General features: G+C 43.5%; 1 protein-coding gene across 1 annotated transcript; it reads right to left on the reverse strand.

Annotated features, from left to right (window-relative positions):
* Window positions 1-903: 903 nt before the first annotated feature.
* e2f2 (E2F transcription factor 2) lies at window positions 904-20,292 on the reverse strand (the record flags this gene model as incomplete). Its single annotated transcript, XM_080750215.1, has 7 exons — window positions 904-1,181; window positions 5,832-6,066; window positions 6,415-6,529; window positions 7,348-7,509; window positions 8,707-8,926; window positions 9,446-9,545; window positions 20,008-20,292. 7 exons carry the CDS (start codon window positions 20,290-20,292, stop codon window positions 904-906), a joined length of 1,395 nt encoding a protein of 464 aa, XP_080606341.1.
* Window positions 20,293-20,744: the final 452 nt, after the last annotated feature.

The raw sequence follows: 20,744 nt of genomic DNA on the forward strand, positions 1-20,744 counted from the left end.
TTGTTGTGGTCCAATCGGTAGCCACTTTATGTCTTTAAGAGAAGACCTTTGAGCTTTGGCTATGGGTCCAGCATAGATCATGAGAATATTTGGAAACATGTTGCCAATCATAACTGTACCTGGCTTTACAAAAATAGAACGACCCTGATTAGGTAGAGAACATACACCTTCAAAATCAGATCTACCTGCGTTTTTCACATAGATAAAACATTAATGGTCAAATTTTCAACAAATTATTTACAATCGATCAAATAGGAAAGTATCTGTGATGAGATACATATAGATAAGGTTTCTTATAAACACCCACCCTGCTCTGGGTGCTGGCTTTTTAGCTTACTCTCATCCAGTGACTGAAACCTGTATAACTGAAAGACAGTTAAAGCTAACATAGTACAAGACTGCCCCCTATGGGTCAAAGAGTGGAACAAACATTTTAGACTTTGGAATTGAGGAAGACATAAAAAATAAATTCCTGAGATATCTCACACTGTAAACACCGCCTCAAATGTGATATGCATAATAAACCCCCATGTTTGTATGACATTTACAAACCTCTCCTTGGTCAGCATATTTATGGCAGTTTGGCAGAAACAAATCTACCAGTTTAGAAACAGCGCGTCCTACTGGTGGTACAGTGCACCACACCAGTGTCCATCACAGCCCAAACCCTGTCCTCTTTAAAAAATAATGTAAAAAATATATTTTTGCATTATAAAAATAAACCAAGGGGGTTTAAATCCCCTTTTATAATCATTGACATCGAACAGGCATGGCTAAAGCAAATAGTAATGGCTTCATAGTGTAATGTTTCTCTGCCCCCAACGAGGCATTCCATTCCAAATTTGACCTCCTCTTTTCCCTCCCTTCTTCCCCGTATAACCCCCACACCTTGTGTCTCTTGTCTCAACTCCTGAGCAGGTCTCCCAGGTCGTAGGTGTCGAAGAAGTCGGACACCCCCTCCCCGTCCTCCAAGCTCCAGAGGTAGTCATCGTGGTCCAGGGGGGGAGAAAAGCTGACGAAGGGGGTGTTGGGGTCCGGGATGAAGGCGGTGCCGGGGAGCTGGTCCTCGGTGATCTGGAGCAGGCTGGGGGGCAGGCCCAGGAGACCCTCCACGTCCAGCAGAGAGGAACTAGACGGGGCCGGAGTGGCGAGAGGGGCAGGGTCCGGTTTAGACAGGTTGACTGTGTGAGGAAGAGTGGGAGGAGGGGAGAGGAAAGAAAGGAGGATGAAATTGAGCTCATTATCATCTACAACAGTGTTTCTCAAACTTTTACATTTCAAGGTCTCCCCTTAATTCTGACAGTTCCATTTGTATACCTTATATATCTTATAAAAATTCCAAAACATTTCAGAATTTCTAAATCCTAATGGTTTTCTGATAAACTTGTGTTTCTTTATCTGTGGTGCTCAAAGTTTTTAATGTCAAGGACCTCTAGAATTATATGTATTTGACCACGGACACCCATCTCAAAATATTTTGTTCCAGGGACCCACAAAGCAAAGATTTGAGTTAAAATGTTCTCTTTAGAAGAATATATATTCAAAGATGTGCACAAATATTCACGTTTTTCAAAAATAGCAGATCTACATAGCTCAAGCTCATAACGCGGCACAGAGTGCCATGCTATATGAGCTTGTATATCTGCTAGAATAAGGGTTAAAGTGGTTAAGTGACACAGATGTGTCCCCGGTCTTAATGGACCTGCCTTCATGAAAGTACTACACAATGAGCATTGTGAATACTTAATTATACCAATAGGTCTCCCTAATCGGGAGATAAGCGACCGCCATGGGAAATGGGACAGATCCATGTTGATGACATGACTTTAGAGACAGAGCAAGCATTTCCAGACAAGCCTATGCTACACCTTCAGCTGATAAAACCTTTCTCTCAAAGGTTTCATGTAAAATGGCAGTGCCTTTTTTTAAGTGGATAGTTGAAACATGCCCTAAAATGTCCTTCCATGCGTTAATTTTATTCACCAGCATTATTTGTCAATTGAAGGTACGATTATATGGGTTTGTTGTCGTTTTGATGTCGTTACCAAAACGTGTATCGCGTTTAAACCTCGTATTGGCTAGTTCCCGGCCTACATATACTGTGTATTTACCCTTCAACTACCAGTAAGACTCCCTAATAGGCCAAAAGTTTGTTTTACCAATTATTACACTCTATGTGAACATTTACATCAACAAATCCCAAGTACTGGTTTTTAGGGGTGTAACGAACGCTCTCAATTGCGCTCAAGACATACGGGCAGTTGACAGTTTGCCATGGTTACTCATTGAAGTTGAATCTCCATATATGGAGATAACCTACGCATCACACTAAGTCTGACCTCACCAGCCCATATTTGGGCATGAGCAACTTATGTCTCCATATATGGAGATATGATGACATCACACAGTCCTCAGCCGATGATGTGGCATGATGTCATACAATACACAAACGAGCCCTACAGTATAAAGGGGCAATTCTTGCCAGGAAAGAAGCATTTCTTCGACTCAGACCTTATCGCCAGGGTTGGCTTATAGCAGCTGTCGGTAGATAATGCCGGTCTTATATACTCATTGAAGTTGAATCTCCATATATGGAGATAACCTACGCATCACACTAAGTCTGACCTCACCAGCCCATATTTGGGCATGAGCAACTTATGTCTCCATATATGGAGATATGATGACATCACACAGTCCTCAGCCGATGATGTGGCGTGATGTCATAAAATACACAAACGAGCCCTACAGTATAAAGGGGCAATTCTGTTTTTTTACCCTAGCAACCAACTGTTTACCATAGCAACCATTTTTTTACCCTAGCAACCAACTGTTTACCATAGCAACCATGTTTTTTTTTACCTTAGCAGCCAACTGTTTACCATAGCAACCATGTTTTTTTACCCTAGCAACCAACTGTTTACCCTAGCAACCATGTTTTTTACCCTAGCAACCAACTGTTTAACATATGGAGTTATATGTTGTTCGTGTCCAAATATGGGGCTTGTGAGGTCAGACTTAGGGGGTCTTTATACCAGGACGATTGGAAACGCTGCCGGTCTCGTTTTGGATTTATTACCCAAAAAACGTCGCGTTTACACCTTGTTGTTGGTTCGTTTTTCTGTGTTTATACTACAAGTTGACAACGCATGAATTCAAGCAAAATGTGTCATGTTCCCAGCCTACATAGGCCTATACTGTGTATTTACCCTTCAACTATAAAATATAGGCCTAGCCTATATTGTTTTTAATGAGACATGCTTTGTAATTAGGCTATGCTCCCAAATCCATATTATTATCATCTGTTCGCATATTCAATGAGTCCAGCAAAAGGAGGTTTTTAGCGAGGTGAAGTGAAACACCAACAAAAGTCACCTGGAAGATGAAGGTCGGAACATTTATAGCCTATGGAGCATATTTCTGGACATTATCTACGGGGATGGGCTATATTAAGTGAGTTCTGTCTTCTAGCTGCAACACAGAAGTATAACGCACCATGCGAGGCAACTAACGGAGTAGGCTAGCCTACAGAGGCACATATGGGTATGGTAGTCTACCATACCTTGATTACAAGGGAAAATAATAAAATGTACTTCTTAAAATAAATTCATCATGCCTGTTGCTAAGTATTGGCAACATGACTGTATTGCATGCGTGCCTTGCACGTGCAAGACCAGACAACAGTCATGTTGCCATACCTTAGCTCTTACTGAACTGACGCACTGCACTGGGATGCGGCGCAATGGAGGATGATGTGCCGTCGCCGTTGCAAAATAAACTAACGGAATAAATTAATGAACTGACGCCATACGCCACTGGCAGTCTGTTATTTCACTGGAAGTCACAATCATAGCCTTCCGTTATGGCTTTAAGTAAATTGCCTAGTTTGGAAGCAACATGCGTGCCTTAAGAGGAGGCTAGACGCACTGGAGAGAAAAAGCGACATGATTTCTTTGACTGGAGGAGAGGGAGCGAGGATATGGAGGAAGTTTTTGTGATGGTCTCTGACTGACTGGACAGTTATGTTTATTCTGTCTGTCTGTCTGTCTGTCTGTCTGTCTGTCTGTCTGTCTGTCTGTCTGTCTGTCAGCAAGACTCAGCATATTACAATAACTCACTCATTACCTGAAGTCCGCTGCGTCTGTGATGTGGCGCGGTGCATGAATAATTAATCCAGTATTTTTTGGTGAGAAGTTGAAAAAGGGGGACGCAAAATAGTCATTAATCATAGCTTTGCTTAGAATGGAATACCATAGCCTAATGGTTTAATTTAACTTTGCGGAGAGGAGAGCTGTTGCAACTCCGACAGGCCAGCTAGGGTACCAGCCCAGGTGCAACGACTTGTGCGTAATTAGACATTTTTAAAAGGCTTTCATATAGACTACTCCTGACATTTTTCAAATGAGGTTTGTGCTAATAGATCACTGGGCTATTTTCTGGGTTTTAATTAGGCCTACAACAACACAAATAATAATAATACATTTTCGGTTAGTCTGACAGACTGACACTTATATGCAGCAGGGGAAGGGGAGCAGAGGAGGGGGTGCTATGACATCATCGCACTCTCCCTCACGGCCGAATTCCGATATTACACCGTTGCGAAACTGATGCGAAACCGCAGAAATGCACTTTCAGAGCCGAATTCGGAAAAGTATCGGTTAGGGTCATGAAACCGCGTCTCCGTGTGTCAAAATGGCCGAATCAATAGTAAAAACTATCGTCTACAAAAAAATCGACCTCATGTAATGACCCCCTTAGTGAGATGTCATACTGATGTCAGCAGTGTGATGTCATACTGATGCGGAGATATGAGCAGGGCAAAGGTGTGACGTGTGACCGACCGACCGACGGACGGCCGGTGGAGGTTTTGATACTAAACTGCGACCTTACGGTCGCAATAATATATAATATTGTTTTTAATGAGACATGCGTTGTAATTATGCTCCCAAACGCCATATTATCGTCTGTTTTCGCATATTGAATGAGTCCCACTCCCGCAATGCAACCAAGTATCTCAAGTGCTGCACTGCAGAGGCGGCAAGGTATGGCAGCATGTACAACTACAATACCTTGGCTACAGGGGAAAATAATAAAATGTACTTAAATTCATCATGCCTGTTGCTAAGGATTGGCAACATGACTGGTGTCTGCATGTCTGCCTTTGTGTGTCCAAGACACCAGTCATGTTGCCATACGTTAGCTTTTGCTGAACTGACGTCACTGGCAGAGCCTCATCTCCGAGCAGGCGGAAAGTTTATTATGATGCGAGCTGTGGAGTCTGAGGCGAACGAGCTGCGCTGTCTACGACCAGTCTCAAAGTAGTGGTGAAAAATAAGCGAAATATAGCATCAGACCAGAGTATATGGTATTTTGTTAAAATGGTATTTAGTTCAAATGTGCCACGGGAAAATGTCTCTGGCTTATTTAGGCTTGGTTTCTGCACTCTACAGGAGTATCGTCGGCTCAATTCTACAGACTCTTGCAAAATACTGAGCAGGCTCTGATGGTATACGTTTCTCAAAAATAGCCGTGCTACAAGCTAACAGCTTGTAGATCTGCTATTTTCCGTGAGCTGCCCTGTACGACCGCCAGTCTGACCAGCTTCTGACAAGCTGACGTAATGGTATTCTCCGTACTGGTCCTTTTACACGGCTGCGAACTCAATACGGAAAAGAAAAGATCCACTTGCAGAGTCGTTTTCAAAAGTGTCGGACTGGGTCATAAATACGCGTCTGTGTGTCAATATGGCCGTATCAATAGTTTAGTTTAGCGGACTCAGATGAATTTTTCCTCGTGTACAAATACCCTGAGCCTCCTCCTAAATCCCAGCTTACCCTCCATAGGCTCTTCTTTGACACTGTACTCTTCTTTGATACTGAAGCTGGGAGGTCCCATGGTGGGTGTAGAAGGGGGACCCAGGGACTGAGGTAGGGGTTGTGGGTATTCCTTTTTGGGGGTGATGGAGCATTTGATGGGGCTGGCATCCTCCAGAGCCTCCTCTGGACACAGGTACACTTCGATGGGACCATTCTTACTCTTAAGATAGATCTGTAACGATCCTTGCTGACCCTAGTGAGGAGGGTAGATAGAGAGGATAGTTGTTAAAGTCAACATTTTACAACTGTATGCATGGCTTCGGGATATAACGAACATTTTTATGCCTTATTTCCCATGTATTCCAGTCCCTTGTCACTGCTAACACATAGTGTAGAGGGACCACAGACAAACAGATGACTCCTGTCATACACATGTGACGTCAAGGCTCTTAGTGAGGTGCTTCACTGTGAGGATGTGAAGCACACGCTATTGGAAAAACTAAATAATAACTTATGAAAAATTCTAAAACTATCATAACCTTCTTAGGAACATTACCCTTGTGCCACCTGAGCACCCCCAGAAACCAAAATATGAACTCACCCCTGCTGCCTCTGGCACCTCCAGCTTGGTGTCTGCGGGGGCCTTGACGGCAATGACCGTTTGATCTTGGAGAGTGGCTATGGAGCGAATGTCATGGTAGGTCACATAGCCCAACGTGCAGTGGGGTTAAGGGTTATAACAACATTGATGGGATACAAATAGGCTACATAAACACGCAGAGAAAGATGTATATATGTGTGTACAACAACTGGTTCAATATTTATGGGTCATGATGAATCTGCATAACTGGTGCACTGCTGACAGATCTCACAAAACCAGCTTGAGAAAATGTAAATCTCATGGACATAGAGGTTCTCTCAACTTGTCGTGTACAATCTCACACATTCACACAAAAGAGAAATTTGATGTGTCCCCTGGAGGCCTGGACCCAAACAACTGAAAATAGCAGATCTACAAACACATTGCTCCATAACACGTTGTGAGCTTGTACAGTAGATCAGCTATTTTCACTTCCACTTATGAGAAACTTTATGGAATTTATTTTAATTGTTGTAATTTCAACCAATTAAGACCTGGAACGCATGATTAGGCATAAGCCGCATTATTACTTTAACCACTATTTTATGGTTTAACTACCAAAACATAGCAGATATACTTAACAAACAGTGTCGCCACCATGGTAACAATGCCCAACTGACATCAACAAAGCCCAACTGACACTACAGTGCCCAAATTTGGAGATGACTGGCCTGGACACGGAACTCTATGTATGGGCATTAAAGAGTGCCTACAGACAGATAGATACCGGTACAACAGGTATTGCACAACTGGACATTGATGTTGACTACGGGCACCGGTCTCCAACATTACTTCTGAGACTCCTACATTCAATCCCTGATCGCACACCCTCAGGTAAAGGACTGTTTTCAGGTCCACGGTCCACTGTTCAGTAAACGTCGATGTAAAGGATATCTCTGGCTGTCTTTGTGCTCGGTGAGGTGTTTGAGCTGTGCAGAGCTGGACTGGATCAGCTCATCCAGAGCGGCCTCGGCTCTCTCCAGGTCCCCCAGCTCCTTCCTCAGGGCGCGGGCCTTGGGCCCCCCTGCTGCACCCCCCTCGAATACACCTCCGACCCTGGGAGCACACAGACACACGCAGCATGAGAAGACGCGGTTCAACAATAAACAGTCAATACATCTGTGTTGTCAGTCTAGTATCACACCTTGGTGATATCCTGTAAAGCCTCAGTTAAGTTGTGTGCCGGTGTGCTGCTCAGTAAATAGCAGATCTACAAGTTCACAACGTGTCATGAACGTGAGGCGTTGTGAGCTTGTATATCTGCTAGTTACGGCATGTGGGAGTCTAAACTACTATCCAGCAGAATACCTCAACAGTAGAACCCCGACGACCATACAGTATATCAGATAAATATCGGTTTGACCAATATATTGACCATTGTTTTACTTTTTTGTACTGGCAGTTATGCAGCCAATTGTGTCCTGAAGAGTATAATAATAAACAAAAACGAAATCCATTGACTGTTTTAGTGTCTTAGTGGCAAGTGTGCTAAAAGAGAAGTTAAAAAAGGTACATTCATGTGTGTGTAATGTATATTGTATTTACTTGTTTGCTTCCTCGTTATATAATTTAAGTTAACTTTCTTGTCAGATATGGAGTTTAATAGAAATGTATATACGTAATTTATACACGTAATTTAACCTCTACTTCATCTATCATAAAGTTATTTATATTTATTTGTTTATCTCTGTCTTTGATCAACATTGGTCAAAACATTGTTAATATGTGGTCTCGGAACGGGCTCCCCAACCTGGGGTCTACGAATTAGTTGTATTTGATTTGATATCATGTTTATGAAGATAAATAGGAACATAAAAACATACACAGGTACAGCCACACCCGATTTTTGGTTGGTCTACCTATGTTTGGGTTAGGTTAGACTATTTCAATGCATATGATGATAGGACCTGTCCTTGCTTATTGTAAATCGCTCTGGATTAAAAGCGTCTGCTAAATGCTTAAATTGTATGTATCACGCTGCTATCTCTCACTACTGTTAGCCTACTTAACAAAACAAAAGGCAGTACTTGCAACCTAGCGAAACCCATTGTGCACCATAACTCCTCAACAGGGAGCCCCCCCCCCCCACACACACACACACACGCAAACACCCCAGTCTGTCCAGCATGTCAATGAGGTGCTAAATGTTAATGCATGACCAAAATACCCCCAAGTCAAAAGACTACAATCAGACTAAATATCTGGCATTGGTCAGGCTCTACTGAACAGTATTTTCTAATCCATTCTACTCACATCCACTGGATGTTGTTCTTCGACTTCTTGCGAATGAGCTGAACCCCCTCCAGGACATTCGTGATGTCGTAGATGCGCCTTTTCTGGACCTCGAGGACCTCGGTGGCCCAGTTGAGGTCCAGGACGCCATCGGGAGACTCGGCGATCAGGCCCACGAACTTCTTGGTCAGCAGGCCCAGTGAGGTGTCGTAGCGCGTCCTCTCCCCTGGGGACTTGGGAGCTGAGGGCAACACACACGAGACATTAGACAACCAGGCACATGAGATGAGAATGTTGACTAGGTAACAGGATAGGTGGGAAGAGTGGGTAGACTGGGCACCTCTCTCAATTTTCCCCCCCAAAATGTTGAAAGCGCACATGAGCACATGCACGCCAAGGACAGAATTAAAGAGTTTTGGCCATATATGGAGATGACTGACATCAGACATCATAGATGTCTGACGTCATAAACCACATGAGACTGACACAATGGGCTGTATTTTGACCATATATGGAGCATGAGGTGTGACAGACAGACAGACGGACGGACGGACGGACGGACGGACGGACGGACAGACAGACAGACATGAGCTGCAAGTTTTCATAGTTTTCAACTAGACACCCCATGAATAGCACATATTTCCATTTCTGTTAGTATCTATGGTTTGCAAGTTTACAAAAAAGAAAAAATGTAGAAAGACACCATTACACCAACAAGAATCCCCTCTCTTTGCAGCTACCATTCAACTGAAGTACTTACTTCTGGGACTTGCTATCCTGTTTGCAGCATTGCCTTTGCCTTTTGGGGTGCGGAACTCTGGCAGGTAAAGAGGGTCTTCTAGGTCCAGTTTCCTCTTAGCCTGGAGAGCCAGAGAGTTGATTTATATCATTAACCACATTAACCCCTGTGTCCCTTTCTGGGTGACTTTTCAAAAAAGTACTCAAAAAACAAAGTAAGCATGTACTGTATATTGGGGATAAGTGCAAACCAGTGTTGATTTTGACAGCAAATTTCTTTTGAATACAATTTCATTTCGTTTTAGTCATATTTTACTCATGTGAAATGTGTTTTAGTCAACTAAATATAAGATTTTAAAACTACAGTTGATTTTGTCGACTAAAATGTGTGTTTGCAGGCCTTGATGGCGTCGCAATGGCTTATTTTATACTTGGTTGCATGATGATAACAAGCTCACAATGTTGTGAGCTTGCTTTGGCAATGTAAACACATGTTTTCTCATGCCAATAAAGCCCTTTGAATTGAATTGAATTGTAGATCAAATCAAAACCATCGCTTAGTGTGGCTTAATACCCCAAAACAGCCACACTACTTGAATGGCATCTCAGCCTGCTGTTGTTGAGGAACAACACTTCATCCTAAATGCTTCATCATCATAAACGACAAATCACATTGATTTGGGTCAAGCTTTAAATCATGGGTATATAAAATGTATGGAATAAGCCCCGCCCATCCCAACAGGTGAAAGTGCTAAATAAGGGGTTGCTGAATGGTGCCACACCGTAAATGTGACGGTGGCCCTCTAGAAACGGGACAAAGAGTCCCCCTCCCTCTCACACACACACATGCCCAAGTACTTCAAGAGGGGGCTGGTGGTCTTGAGTGAGTGAGTGTGCCTGGGTCCGCCTCTCGACCTACTGCCCGCGAAATGCGAGGAAATCCCTAGAATCATTCAATGACCCCTCCTCCTCCTCCTCCTCCTCCCCTCTGCCCTCCCCTTTCATCTGGCTGCCATTACAACATGGGGAAGGGGGGGGGGTGTCTCACTCTCATGCATTGCTGCCTGCTATAATCACACAGCCACCACAAGACAAGCATACACACACACACACACGGTTGATCACCTGACTCCAATGTGCTACACATGTTGAAACCAACTGTTCACCACACACACACACACACACACACACACACACACACACACACACACACACACACACACACACACACACACACACACACACACACACACACACACACACACACACACACACACACACACACACACACACACACCTTTGACCCCCGTCATAAACTCTGAAAACACCTTCATATGACTACTGTGCTCACTGACCTACATACTGTAGCTCTATCATAACAAAACTGAAAGGCAATCATGTGCTGCCTAATTAGTTCCAAGGGATGGGAAGGGAAGTGGGTTCGACTGGGTTGACGGCTTCAAGGCTCCTATTAAATGTTTAATGTTCCCGTGATGCACGTTATTGCTAAGCTCCTATACTCTGTTGGCCTTTTCCACTAGTAGGCCTTCAGGTTAAGAGCGCTGATGCGGAACAGCTATACTTGACAGGATTTAACAAGAGAGTGCACAATTTAATACAAACATTATGAGCATACACCTATAGACCCACACATGACCCGCCTCTACACACTCACTGACTGAACTAATGAGGCGTAGGATCTCATCCAGACATTGCTGTGGCTGCTGGGTTATTAGTAGCTTCTGGTTAGAACCTACCGGTAAATAAAGCCCTTTTTCCATTGGCCCAACACCACACCACTCCACACCGCCCACTTGTGCCAGGTTTTCCACTACAAGGACCTGGATAGAGTGGTGTGAAAGTGGTACTAAACGTGGTACTAAAAAGTATCCAATCTAGAGTAGGTCTGAGCTAGGCCAAACACTTCATAATGACTGTTCACTCACTGACTTCATTTTGACCACCAGGATATAGTTGTACATGAATATACATAAATACATAAATAGATTCTATTGTGTTATAATCACTATTATAAACTATTATAGTGTATTATAGTTATCATAGTAATCTATTAATACTTTAAAGTGTATTATAATCACAGTTGTAATCCATTATAGTTATAATTAGAATAGTTGTAATACAAAGTTAAAGGGGTCAATTTGTTTCTTACCGATAGGGGTACTTTTGTGTAATGGAAAATATAGATATTTTATGTGGTGTGGTGTGGTGCTAAAGCTGCAGTCGAAAAGGGGCTTCACCCTGCTATCTTTCTTTCCATCTCCCTCTGAGCCTACACCCTAGTTAGCACCCATCTATTCTTACTGTTGCTTCTTCTGTCTTCCCTACATGTTCATGAACAAAGTATACACTTAAAAAGGCACCATGCATGTCTTAATTTGCTGAAGAGGAAGGAAAACATCAGCTCCCGTTCAGGCTGGGTGAATAATCTTCCTGTGCACTCACTGGTGAAAGACACAATAAAAGCAATAGTTGCTGTCTATTCTGTTCTTTGGGAATAATGACTCCTGCTTGACATTGGACTACTGGGATGTACAAGGATCACCCTGCATTTAATATTTTCTTTATGTATATGATATTGCCCCAAAATATGATATTGCCCCAAAGAACACATGTTTCTGGGTGGGTAGCGGGCAGGGGATAGGGTGACCCTCCACACACGTTACACCCCCTCCCTCCCTGTGAAACCTTCACTGTCAGGTGAAAGCAGCTGCTGACCAGTGTTGCCAGATTTTGTGAGAGAAATAAGCAACCAGGTCTCGGCCCCAAAAGAAGCTAATAGGCCACATGAGCACTCTATATCGGCTACAAGCTCACAAAGCGTAGCCAATAGTGAAGCAACACGTTGTGAGATTGTGGAAATGTGGAATATTTGCACGATTTTTGAAACATACCAAATACACATATATCTGCTATGGGGCTCCCTGGTACAAAACATTTTCAGATGGGGGTTGGGGTATATATATATATATATATATTATATATATATACCGATCTACAATATTATTATTATATCTTTTTTATTTTATTGAAAGCAAGTCCAAATAAGACAAAAACAAGCAAAAAAAGCTATTCTAATAAGTTTAAAGAAACATAAGGCCAAAGTTGCTTATAATAAGTGGACATGGCAAAGCTGCACCCTCTAAAACCAACAGCAGGGGTTGGCAGTGACAGGGCAGGGCTATAAACACATGATGGGGTGAATGTTCAATGATTAAATAGTGGAGAAAAAAAAAAAATCACACCCGTGTGAAGTGGAGCTGTGTGTGTGTGTGTGTGTGTGTGTGTGTGTGTGTGTGTGTGTGTGTGTGTGTGTGTGTGTGGATCATGTGTACCGATTTTTGTGACATTTGAAGAAAATATGTAGGAAAAGGAGCAAAAAGTGTGTTTTGGAGAAAATTCAAGATGGCGGAAAATCTATCATGGCGCAAATGGGCGTGGCCTATATGGGGAGATGCGTCATGACCCAAGGAATCCAGGGAAAAAATATTTTTAATTTTCCGACCTACGGTTCAAGAGTTACAGGCCAAAACGTAAAGTGGGGTGTTATGGCGCCACCATGCGGCCAAATGACACAATTATTTTTTATTTAATCCTTGAAATCATTATGAACCTCCTCTCCAAGTCTTGAAACTCTAGCCCCTATGGTTTGCGAGAGACAAATAATTGAATGTGAGTTTTTGCGATTCCCATTATAAGTCAATGGGGAAAATTAATTCACTAATAAATTAATATCAATTAAACTATAGAACCTTTCTCTTAGAAAAGTAATAGCCCACGATTCCCGAGTAAGCCGTTCGATTTGACATATGGCGCGAGTGTGTGGTGGCAAAACTGTGGGACTAGTGGCGTGCCGAAGTTTAGGAAGTTCAGGCTACATACAGACAGACACACAGACAGACCCACACGGCCACGTATAGGGAGCCTGTGCTTCACACAGCTCCAAAAAAGTCAATGTCAAAAAAGAGTTGATGGAGTGATAGGGCATGGACTATGCCAGGGAGAGTGGGTGCCTTAGGGTTGCTGTGGGGTTAATGAAGGCTGCCATTGTCCCAGGGTGCTCCATGACATGTCCACCTGTTAGTTAGCGACATCTGGAACTCCACAGCAGGTGTGTGTGTGTGGCTGTGTGTGTGTGTGTGTGTGTGTGTGTGTGTGTGTGTGTGTGTGTGTGTGTGTGTGGCTGTGTGGCTGTGTTAATCTTTACAGCATATGGGCACATAGAGGACAGGCAGAGTCAGACAAAGGACAAGAGTGACAGCCCAGTTTTTCTTTAAATGAAGACAGAATGATGTGGGATACTGGGATTAACACGCACTTTGTTGCCTCAACACCACTCTGACTGTAGCTGTCAAACGCAGAAACCACAGGAGATCAGATGTCAGTGGGTTAACAATAACTGCAGCTGCATTTTGTCATTATTTATTTTGTCTTTAGATAAGAGGGTGTAGAGCAGGGGTCTTCAACGTTTTCAGTCCAAGGACCCCTTAGTTGAGAGAGAGATGAAGCAAGGACCCCCAAAACCTGTTAATAGATTGCATAGAGTTTCATCTTTTGACAGCACAATGACAGCACAATCATTTGTGCATTTTGGATTCTTGAACCGTCAATACTTAATCAACTTGACCTTTTACTCTGTACTTAGTCTGCTCTTTTTTCCCTCTACACCAAAGCTCTTTGCCGCTGCGAGGTGTTGTGAGCTTGTAGATCGGCTATTTTTGGCCAAAGTTCTCCGAATATGGACGCTAGGTTTCAAGTGGTTATAAAAAAGGAGAAAAAGGTTTCTATCACACAAAGATTTGGAGGACCCCCTGTAGTAACTCTGAGGACCCCCTAGGGGTCCCGGACGATGAAGAACCCTGGTGTAGAGAGACAGGATGCTGAGTGTAGAGAGAGGGAACAGCACTGACTGGAATCGAACCGGAGATGTTGCAATCACGGGTGTGCCCCATTCCTACCCAGTCTTAATATTGAATTCATTCATTCTATAATTTGTAAACCTTTTCTTTCTTATCATCTGAACGAAACACGTATTCTTCTTAACAAGACATGGCATGACCTCATTGGTCTTCTCTTTGACACTCAACCATATCCAGGGCGTCAAATGAGAGCGAGAAGCAACGGTTTCACCCTGCAGCTGTATGGGGTGAGGGGCTCCTTTTGCTTGCATGAGAGATTTATATGGTGAGTCAGCCAAGTTATGCAAACAGCATTTCAGCTAGTGAAAATACAGCCTGTCTGTCTGTGAGTGAGAACTCAGCAAACTTCCCATCACTGTAAATGAACAAATTACTACAGGGTGCAGATATGTTTAAGGCGATCCTCACATGCAAGCACAAAGACAAGTGCAATACATTGTCATAAAAGGACATGCTTATTTATTGCGGGAGACCTACAGAAAGCCAAACCAATTCAAATAAGTCCACATAGATGCACTGCCACTACCATTAAGGCTGCATGGACGATATGAAAAATTATAGCTCAATATTTTTGGGCCATTAGGCGATATATACGTCTGAATAGATTACAAGGGGTTCTAATAAAATACTCAACTGAAATGTATGTGGGAACAATTAATTAAATAATTATAATTAATAAAAAAAGGTTAAGCTCCTCTGCCTCTCTCAATAACTGTCTCTGCAACTGGCCCTGTCTTCAGTGAGCTCGATTACCAATTAAAAGTGTAGTGTATTAAACCGGTAAAAGCCTAATTTATACCTCAGTCCTCATTGCACCAAAAATATGGTATTTTTCTTCGAGTGACACTCTGACACAACAAACTTTAGGCTTAGATCTACTGCATTTCTACCAGCCACTTATCTCCAAGTCAGTGGAGTTACAGAAACGACCACACACTCATGTTTACTATTGCCTCATTCTGACTAGTTACACCCAAGAGCTGCACGCGAGTTGCTTCTCTCTGTTGCCATTCCTCCCTCGCTTAATTCCCGCCGTTTCTCCAGTGGTGAACTTTCCACAGTGGTATTTTGCTCATCTCAGTCATGTGAAAGACTTTCAACACTCTGTTAGCTGGGCCTCTCCTCAACCAACAAACCTTGTCTATCAGGCTGCAGTGAGTTCCATCTAAGGCGAAGCCAAGGGCAAGTCCTTGTATGCCTGCAAATAGTATCTGCTGTTCCTCTCTGCACACAAAACCATACTTAGTTACCACACCCATGGCCGGTCAAATAATAACAACAATGCCAGCTGCATTAGCTGTTGGCATGATTGTCAATGAGTCCCTGAGGGAGTGAAAGAGAAGGGCGGATCTGTTCTGTATTGGGTGGGCTGCCTGGCGGAGGGGCTTTGATATGCAAACCCCCTCCCACTGAGGACATTATGGTCCTCCTGGGCCTAGATGCTGGCCTGAGGCTGGGGTAAAACAAGGCAAGTGATGGAAAGTAGAACGGTGTAGCTTTTGGTTCAAGTGTGAACAGCAGGGCAACGTGGCCGATCTCACACCCCGGCAGCCTGATCTTACAATCTGAATGGAAGTCCCCAACAGGGATTTCTGTGGAGGATCGCTGTGTGCGAAGGACATTGCATACAATTGCTTACCATTTGCATTACATTCACCCATTCACACACCGATGGCAGAGCAAACTATGCAAGGCAACGACCTGCTCATCAACAGCAGGATTCAGTGTCTTGCTCAAAGACACTCGACTCTAAAACCTAGGAGGAGCTGAGGATGCAACCAGGAACCTTACGGTTCCCAAGCTGCAGCTGTACCGCGGCCACCTGAGCCCACTGCCACTCCCATTTATAAGTTATAGGTGCATTGACTTTAACAGAAAACCTGTTAAGTAAAAAGGGATGTTTTCCTTTGTGGTGGGAGATATACGTACAAAAAAGTTATTTACATAAATTAGCACCAAAGGGCTAGGTTATTTGCCATAACATTTCCATGTTTGCATGTATGCCCACAATGAGGAAGCAGGGGAGGGGAGATCTAGTTTATGCACATGTTGTGGATGTTGCACGCAAACTTGTAGGTAATTTATCCTTACATCATGCCATGAGTAGGACGGCCAGGGAGCAAAGAAATAATCATCAGGTTGACATTGTGTTCTATTTCTTCCCATGTTGTTGCCCTGCTACCCCATTAAAGCCTCGGCAAAACATATGCTACCTTTCCTTATATGACAGTGGTCTGATTCCGAGCCTATGATTCAAGTAGAAAACCTTTACAGGAGCCGATGCTACAGTGAGAGTGGCCAACGCTGACCAGACCAGCCTTTCTAAACATACTCACTCACAAACAGAAAGGAATTTGAGTGCCACAACAGTATCACCAGTTCACAGACAGCTAAATTACTAGCTTTAGAGAAGATATATGTGTCTGTCTTTGAAGTCCTCTGTGTACTGTTTACCATAAACTTTCACAGTGCATTTTCAAAAGGCAAGGCTGTGTCCGGTAGGCCTTCATTCCTACAGATCACACTTGAGCACTGACTGTACAACAGTTTTTCAAAGCAACTTGCTAAGCTTGGAGACTGAGCCCTGTGTTCTGCTAGGCTAGCTCTCACCTAGCAAACCAGTGAGAATGTGGTTAGCATGTTGTTATAAGCATTAGTGGAAGGAAGTGAGCAGTTCACAGAGAGGGACTGGCAGAAACCAGAGAAGCGTTAACGATCAGGTGGGACACTGGCGGGGGGGATGTCCCACCTCATTACTGGGTCATTGTCAGAAGACTATGACCCTGACTTAGCGCTGAATATGTATGTATCACACCGCTAAGCCAAAGGGCTAACCCCCGTATCCTAAAAGGAAATGGTTGGCTAAATGTATTATAATGGTCTAAACACCCATTGCGTTAAAACCCAGGTTTTTGGAAACAAGGGAGGAAAAGAAGAAAGCAAGATTATCATTTTTCTCGACAATAACTCATTCTGTTTGGGACGACCCAACTGTTTATCTCTTGGTCCTTATCCTCAACATAGAAGGCTATCTATTCGGACTCATTATTACTATGCTGCTGTGGCGTACATAATTTGTCATATACAACATGCACGTCAGAGAGCAAAAGGGCACACACACACACACACACACACACACACACACACACACAGCATGAACAAGGGCTTGAGATGCCATACACATTCACAATAAGCTTCCTCTACTACAGTGAGTGCACACATTCCAATGAAGATCCTGCCCCCTTTATCAGTAACTAAAGCACTCAAAAAGAGCAAGTATTTAAACGCAAAATGTCATTCCCGATTCCCATTTAGTCTCTCTTTTCACCTATTAAAATGAGAACAGATTGAAAGGGGAACCATCCGATGTTTTCAGAGGAAGGAAGGAATAGAATAGACACTTAAGATCATGCGTTGACGGTGGTATTTTTAGGGTTGTGGTTGTTCCTTCCGAACCTTGTTTATTTCTTAAAACAAACATTGCTGTTGCCAAAACATGGACTGGCTGCTGTCATAATGAAGCATTACTTCATTACTTCTCCTTTGCTTAATGGAAGATTAAATGTTACTCTGTGTTCAGAGGAAGTGTCCTCATGCCTGGACTTTAGGCATAAAGTACATCCTGTAATTTCCAGAATGTATTAATAAGAACACATTTCTTTAGTTCCTTTAAGCTCAATTTCAGGCCGTGTTGGCATTCATCCAACAGCAGTGATCTATGGTCTTGGTCTCTGCTATTATAGCTGTATGTGCATTATCCCTGAAGTGTGGTCAATGTGGTTAGAACAGAGACAAACATAGAAAGGGAGTCCGTCTGTACAGTCAGTGTCTTGGGCAGAGAGAGCGAGAACACCCTATCAGTGTTAAACACACTCAGCATCCTGGTTGCTTATCAGAGAAGTGTCACCATCTCCTCCTGATGACACTGCACACAATACTACAGTGCCATATCAACCCAGGACTTATACACCCAGTGCTAGAGTCGAACACCCTTCTGGAACTACATGTTCAACTGAACCAGGTTCAAGATTGAGCTTTATCGTGTACAGGTACATACCGTAAGAGTAAAACATATTTTAGTTCGGCTTCCTTCAGACAATGCAGCGGCAAAAAAAGCAAAAGGTCTCTAATTATGTGGTGTTTTCATGTCAGCAGAACAAAACTATTATGCTTCTTATTACTAAGTCTGCTCAAACTTAACCAGAAACCTGAAGCTGCAAGAGTAAATAAAAGGCTTAAAAGAATATGGTCATAAGGTTCATCGTGTCCTATGATAAACCAGGTGGTAGCCTACATTTTGCACCTTGCTTATGCTCAACTAATCCTCTTGGATGGGCCTATTAGTGGGGACAGGTCTAAGGCCAAGGGAGTTAACATGAGATTTGGAGACCCTCCCTGACCATTAACCCCTTTAGCCCCCGCTGCACTTCCCTAGATCTGAGAAGATTGGACCAGTGCTTGCGACCCAACAAACAGCAACAGGTGTGGAGTGCCTCCACGTTGCTCACTCTGTCCCTGTCCTGTCACATAGACAGTGTGTTGCTGTATATTACTATACTATATTACTGTAAGGAGAAGGCCTTGAGTCTTTGGATCAGAAAAGGTCCTTTTACATAATCCAAAAACAGTAACTCTATGGCTTCCATGTAACAAGAGTGAAGCGCACATCATATGGTCAATAATATTATTGCCATGAACACTACTCATTACATGGATATGAGCCGAGGACAAACAAAGTCTCAGTGTTTCTCAGGAACATGCACAATTGCACATCATGTCCCATTCCCAGGAAAACAGACCAGTTGTCCAGTTACGACCTCTGACCGGCACCGGTCCGGTGTCCATAGACAGACAGGTTACACGACCACATGACAGGTGCAGATCAGATACTGTAGGTGAGTCCTGGCTGGAAGTTGGAACAGCTGTCCTGTGGTGTAAACACTCAAAACAAGCTGTCTAAATAAACGAGTGCCACCATAGACCCAGGGTAATAATTACTTAATTACTTGTAATAGCAGATTGGACAGCCTAATGTTAGATCCAAACAAAGTGTAGCTGCTCTCTCTAATAATCTGACTTTTATTTCCAGGCTCCTAAAAAACAGAAATCTGTGCAGTGCTTTTATAGTCATGAAATGACCCAAAGGCTTTGTTTCATTCTGTAACAGCTACCCCCACACCCCCTGCAACCTCCCACTGTGGGGCAACTCATCCTTCCTTTTCACTACTGGGGCCCCCCAAAACACTCTCAAACATTATCAACTACGACCCCCCCCCCCCCCCCCCAAGCCTCGTACACACACTGTGTCTGTCTGTCTGTGTGCTACAGCTGGGGTGCGGGACAAATGTCACAGACATAAAGTAGTTTCTCAGACCCCACAAGAAATGGCAGCAGCAACACGATTCATTCACGTCAAACACAACAGCAGCCACAGTGGCTCCTCTGTGGTTTTATCACGTCAACTCATCAGAGGAGGAAAAAAAGCCATTTACAGTATGCATACCGATGCAAATCAGGAATTAATCTGCCCACACAGTGTACTGGTTATTGCATAGACAAGTAGAATGCAGCACATTTAGTTTCTGAGTGTATTGTTCTGTGTGTGCGTGTGTAGAGTGTATGTGAGTGTGTTTGTTCGAGTATTTACCGGCAGTCGACCGGAGGATGATCTGACCGGCTTAGCTTCTGGTCCGTGGGGGGTTGAATACAGGCAGCTAGCTCTTTGTTCGGCCACCGTGGTGGTGTTGCAGATCTGGGTGAAATACCCAGACGGTATCGTGTGCATCGGTGGACTGGACAGTCCCGTGTTGAACAGGTCCGTCTTCACTCCTCCTCCGGCGGACATAACCTTTAACTTCTGCTGCTGGGAGCACGGGGGTCCGGCTGCTCCCCGGCCCAAAGCCGGAGAGACGCCTTTGGGCATCCGCATCATTTTCATGAATACGCTGAGCTTAAAACGCTGGCTATACTATAGCTGGTAAAGTAGACTAGTGGTAGAAGTCCTGCTGTTATTATAACCTGGCACAGTGATCAATCTAGAATGATATTCCTTGTGTAGGGCTATTAGCTGACGCTGCTTGTCTTTCTTGTGTAGACGAATAATGAATTAGAAAAAAAGAAACGTTACCCCTGGTGAAATTAGCTGATGAAGTGCAACGTGCATAAATGTAATATGCAATCCACGCGTTTCAAATGACTCGTTTCGTGAGTTACAATAGCACCCTGGTCCGGTCAGTGATCCTTTGTCCGGCAGCAAAGGTGCAAAGAAAGCAAGCTGCCCAGGCAGCTAGATCGTATGCTATAAGTAAAGAAAATAAATAAATAAACAAACGATCAGTCTTACAGTTCAGAGTCCGATAATGTGCTGTTTCTCCAGGCCTCACT

Source organism: Nannobrachium achirus, assembly GCF_963921795.1.
Source record: "Nannobrachium achirus genome assembly, chromosome: 20".
In the NCBI taxonomy this organism is placed as follows: domain Eukaryota; kingdom Metazoa; phylum Chordata; class Actinopteri; order Myctophiformes; family Myctophidae; genus Nannobrachium; species Nannobrachium achirus.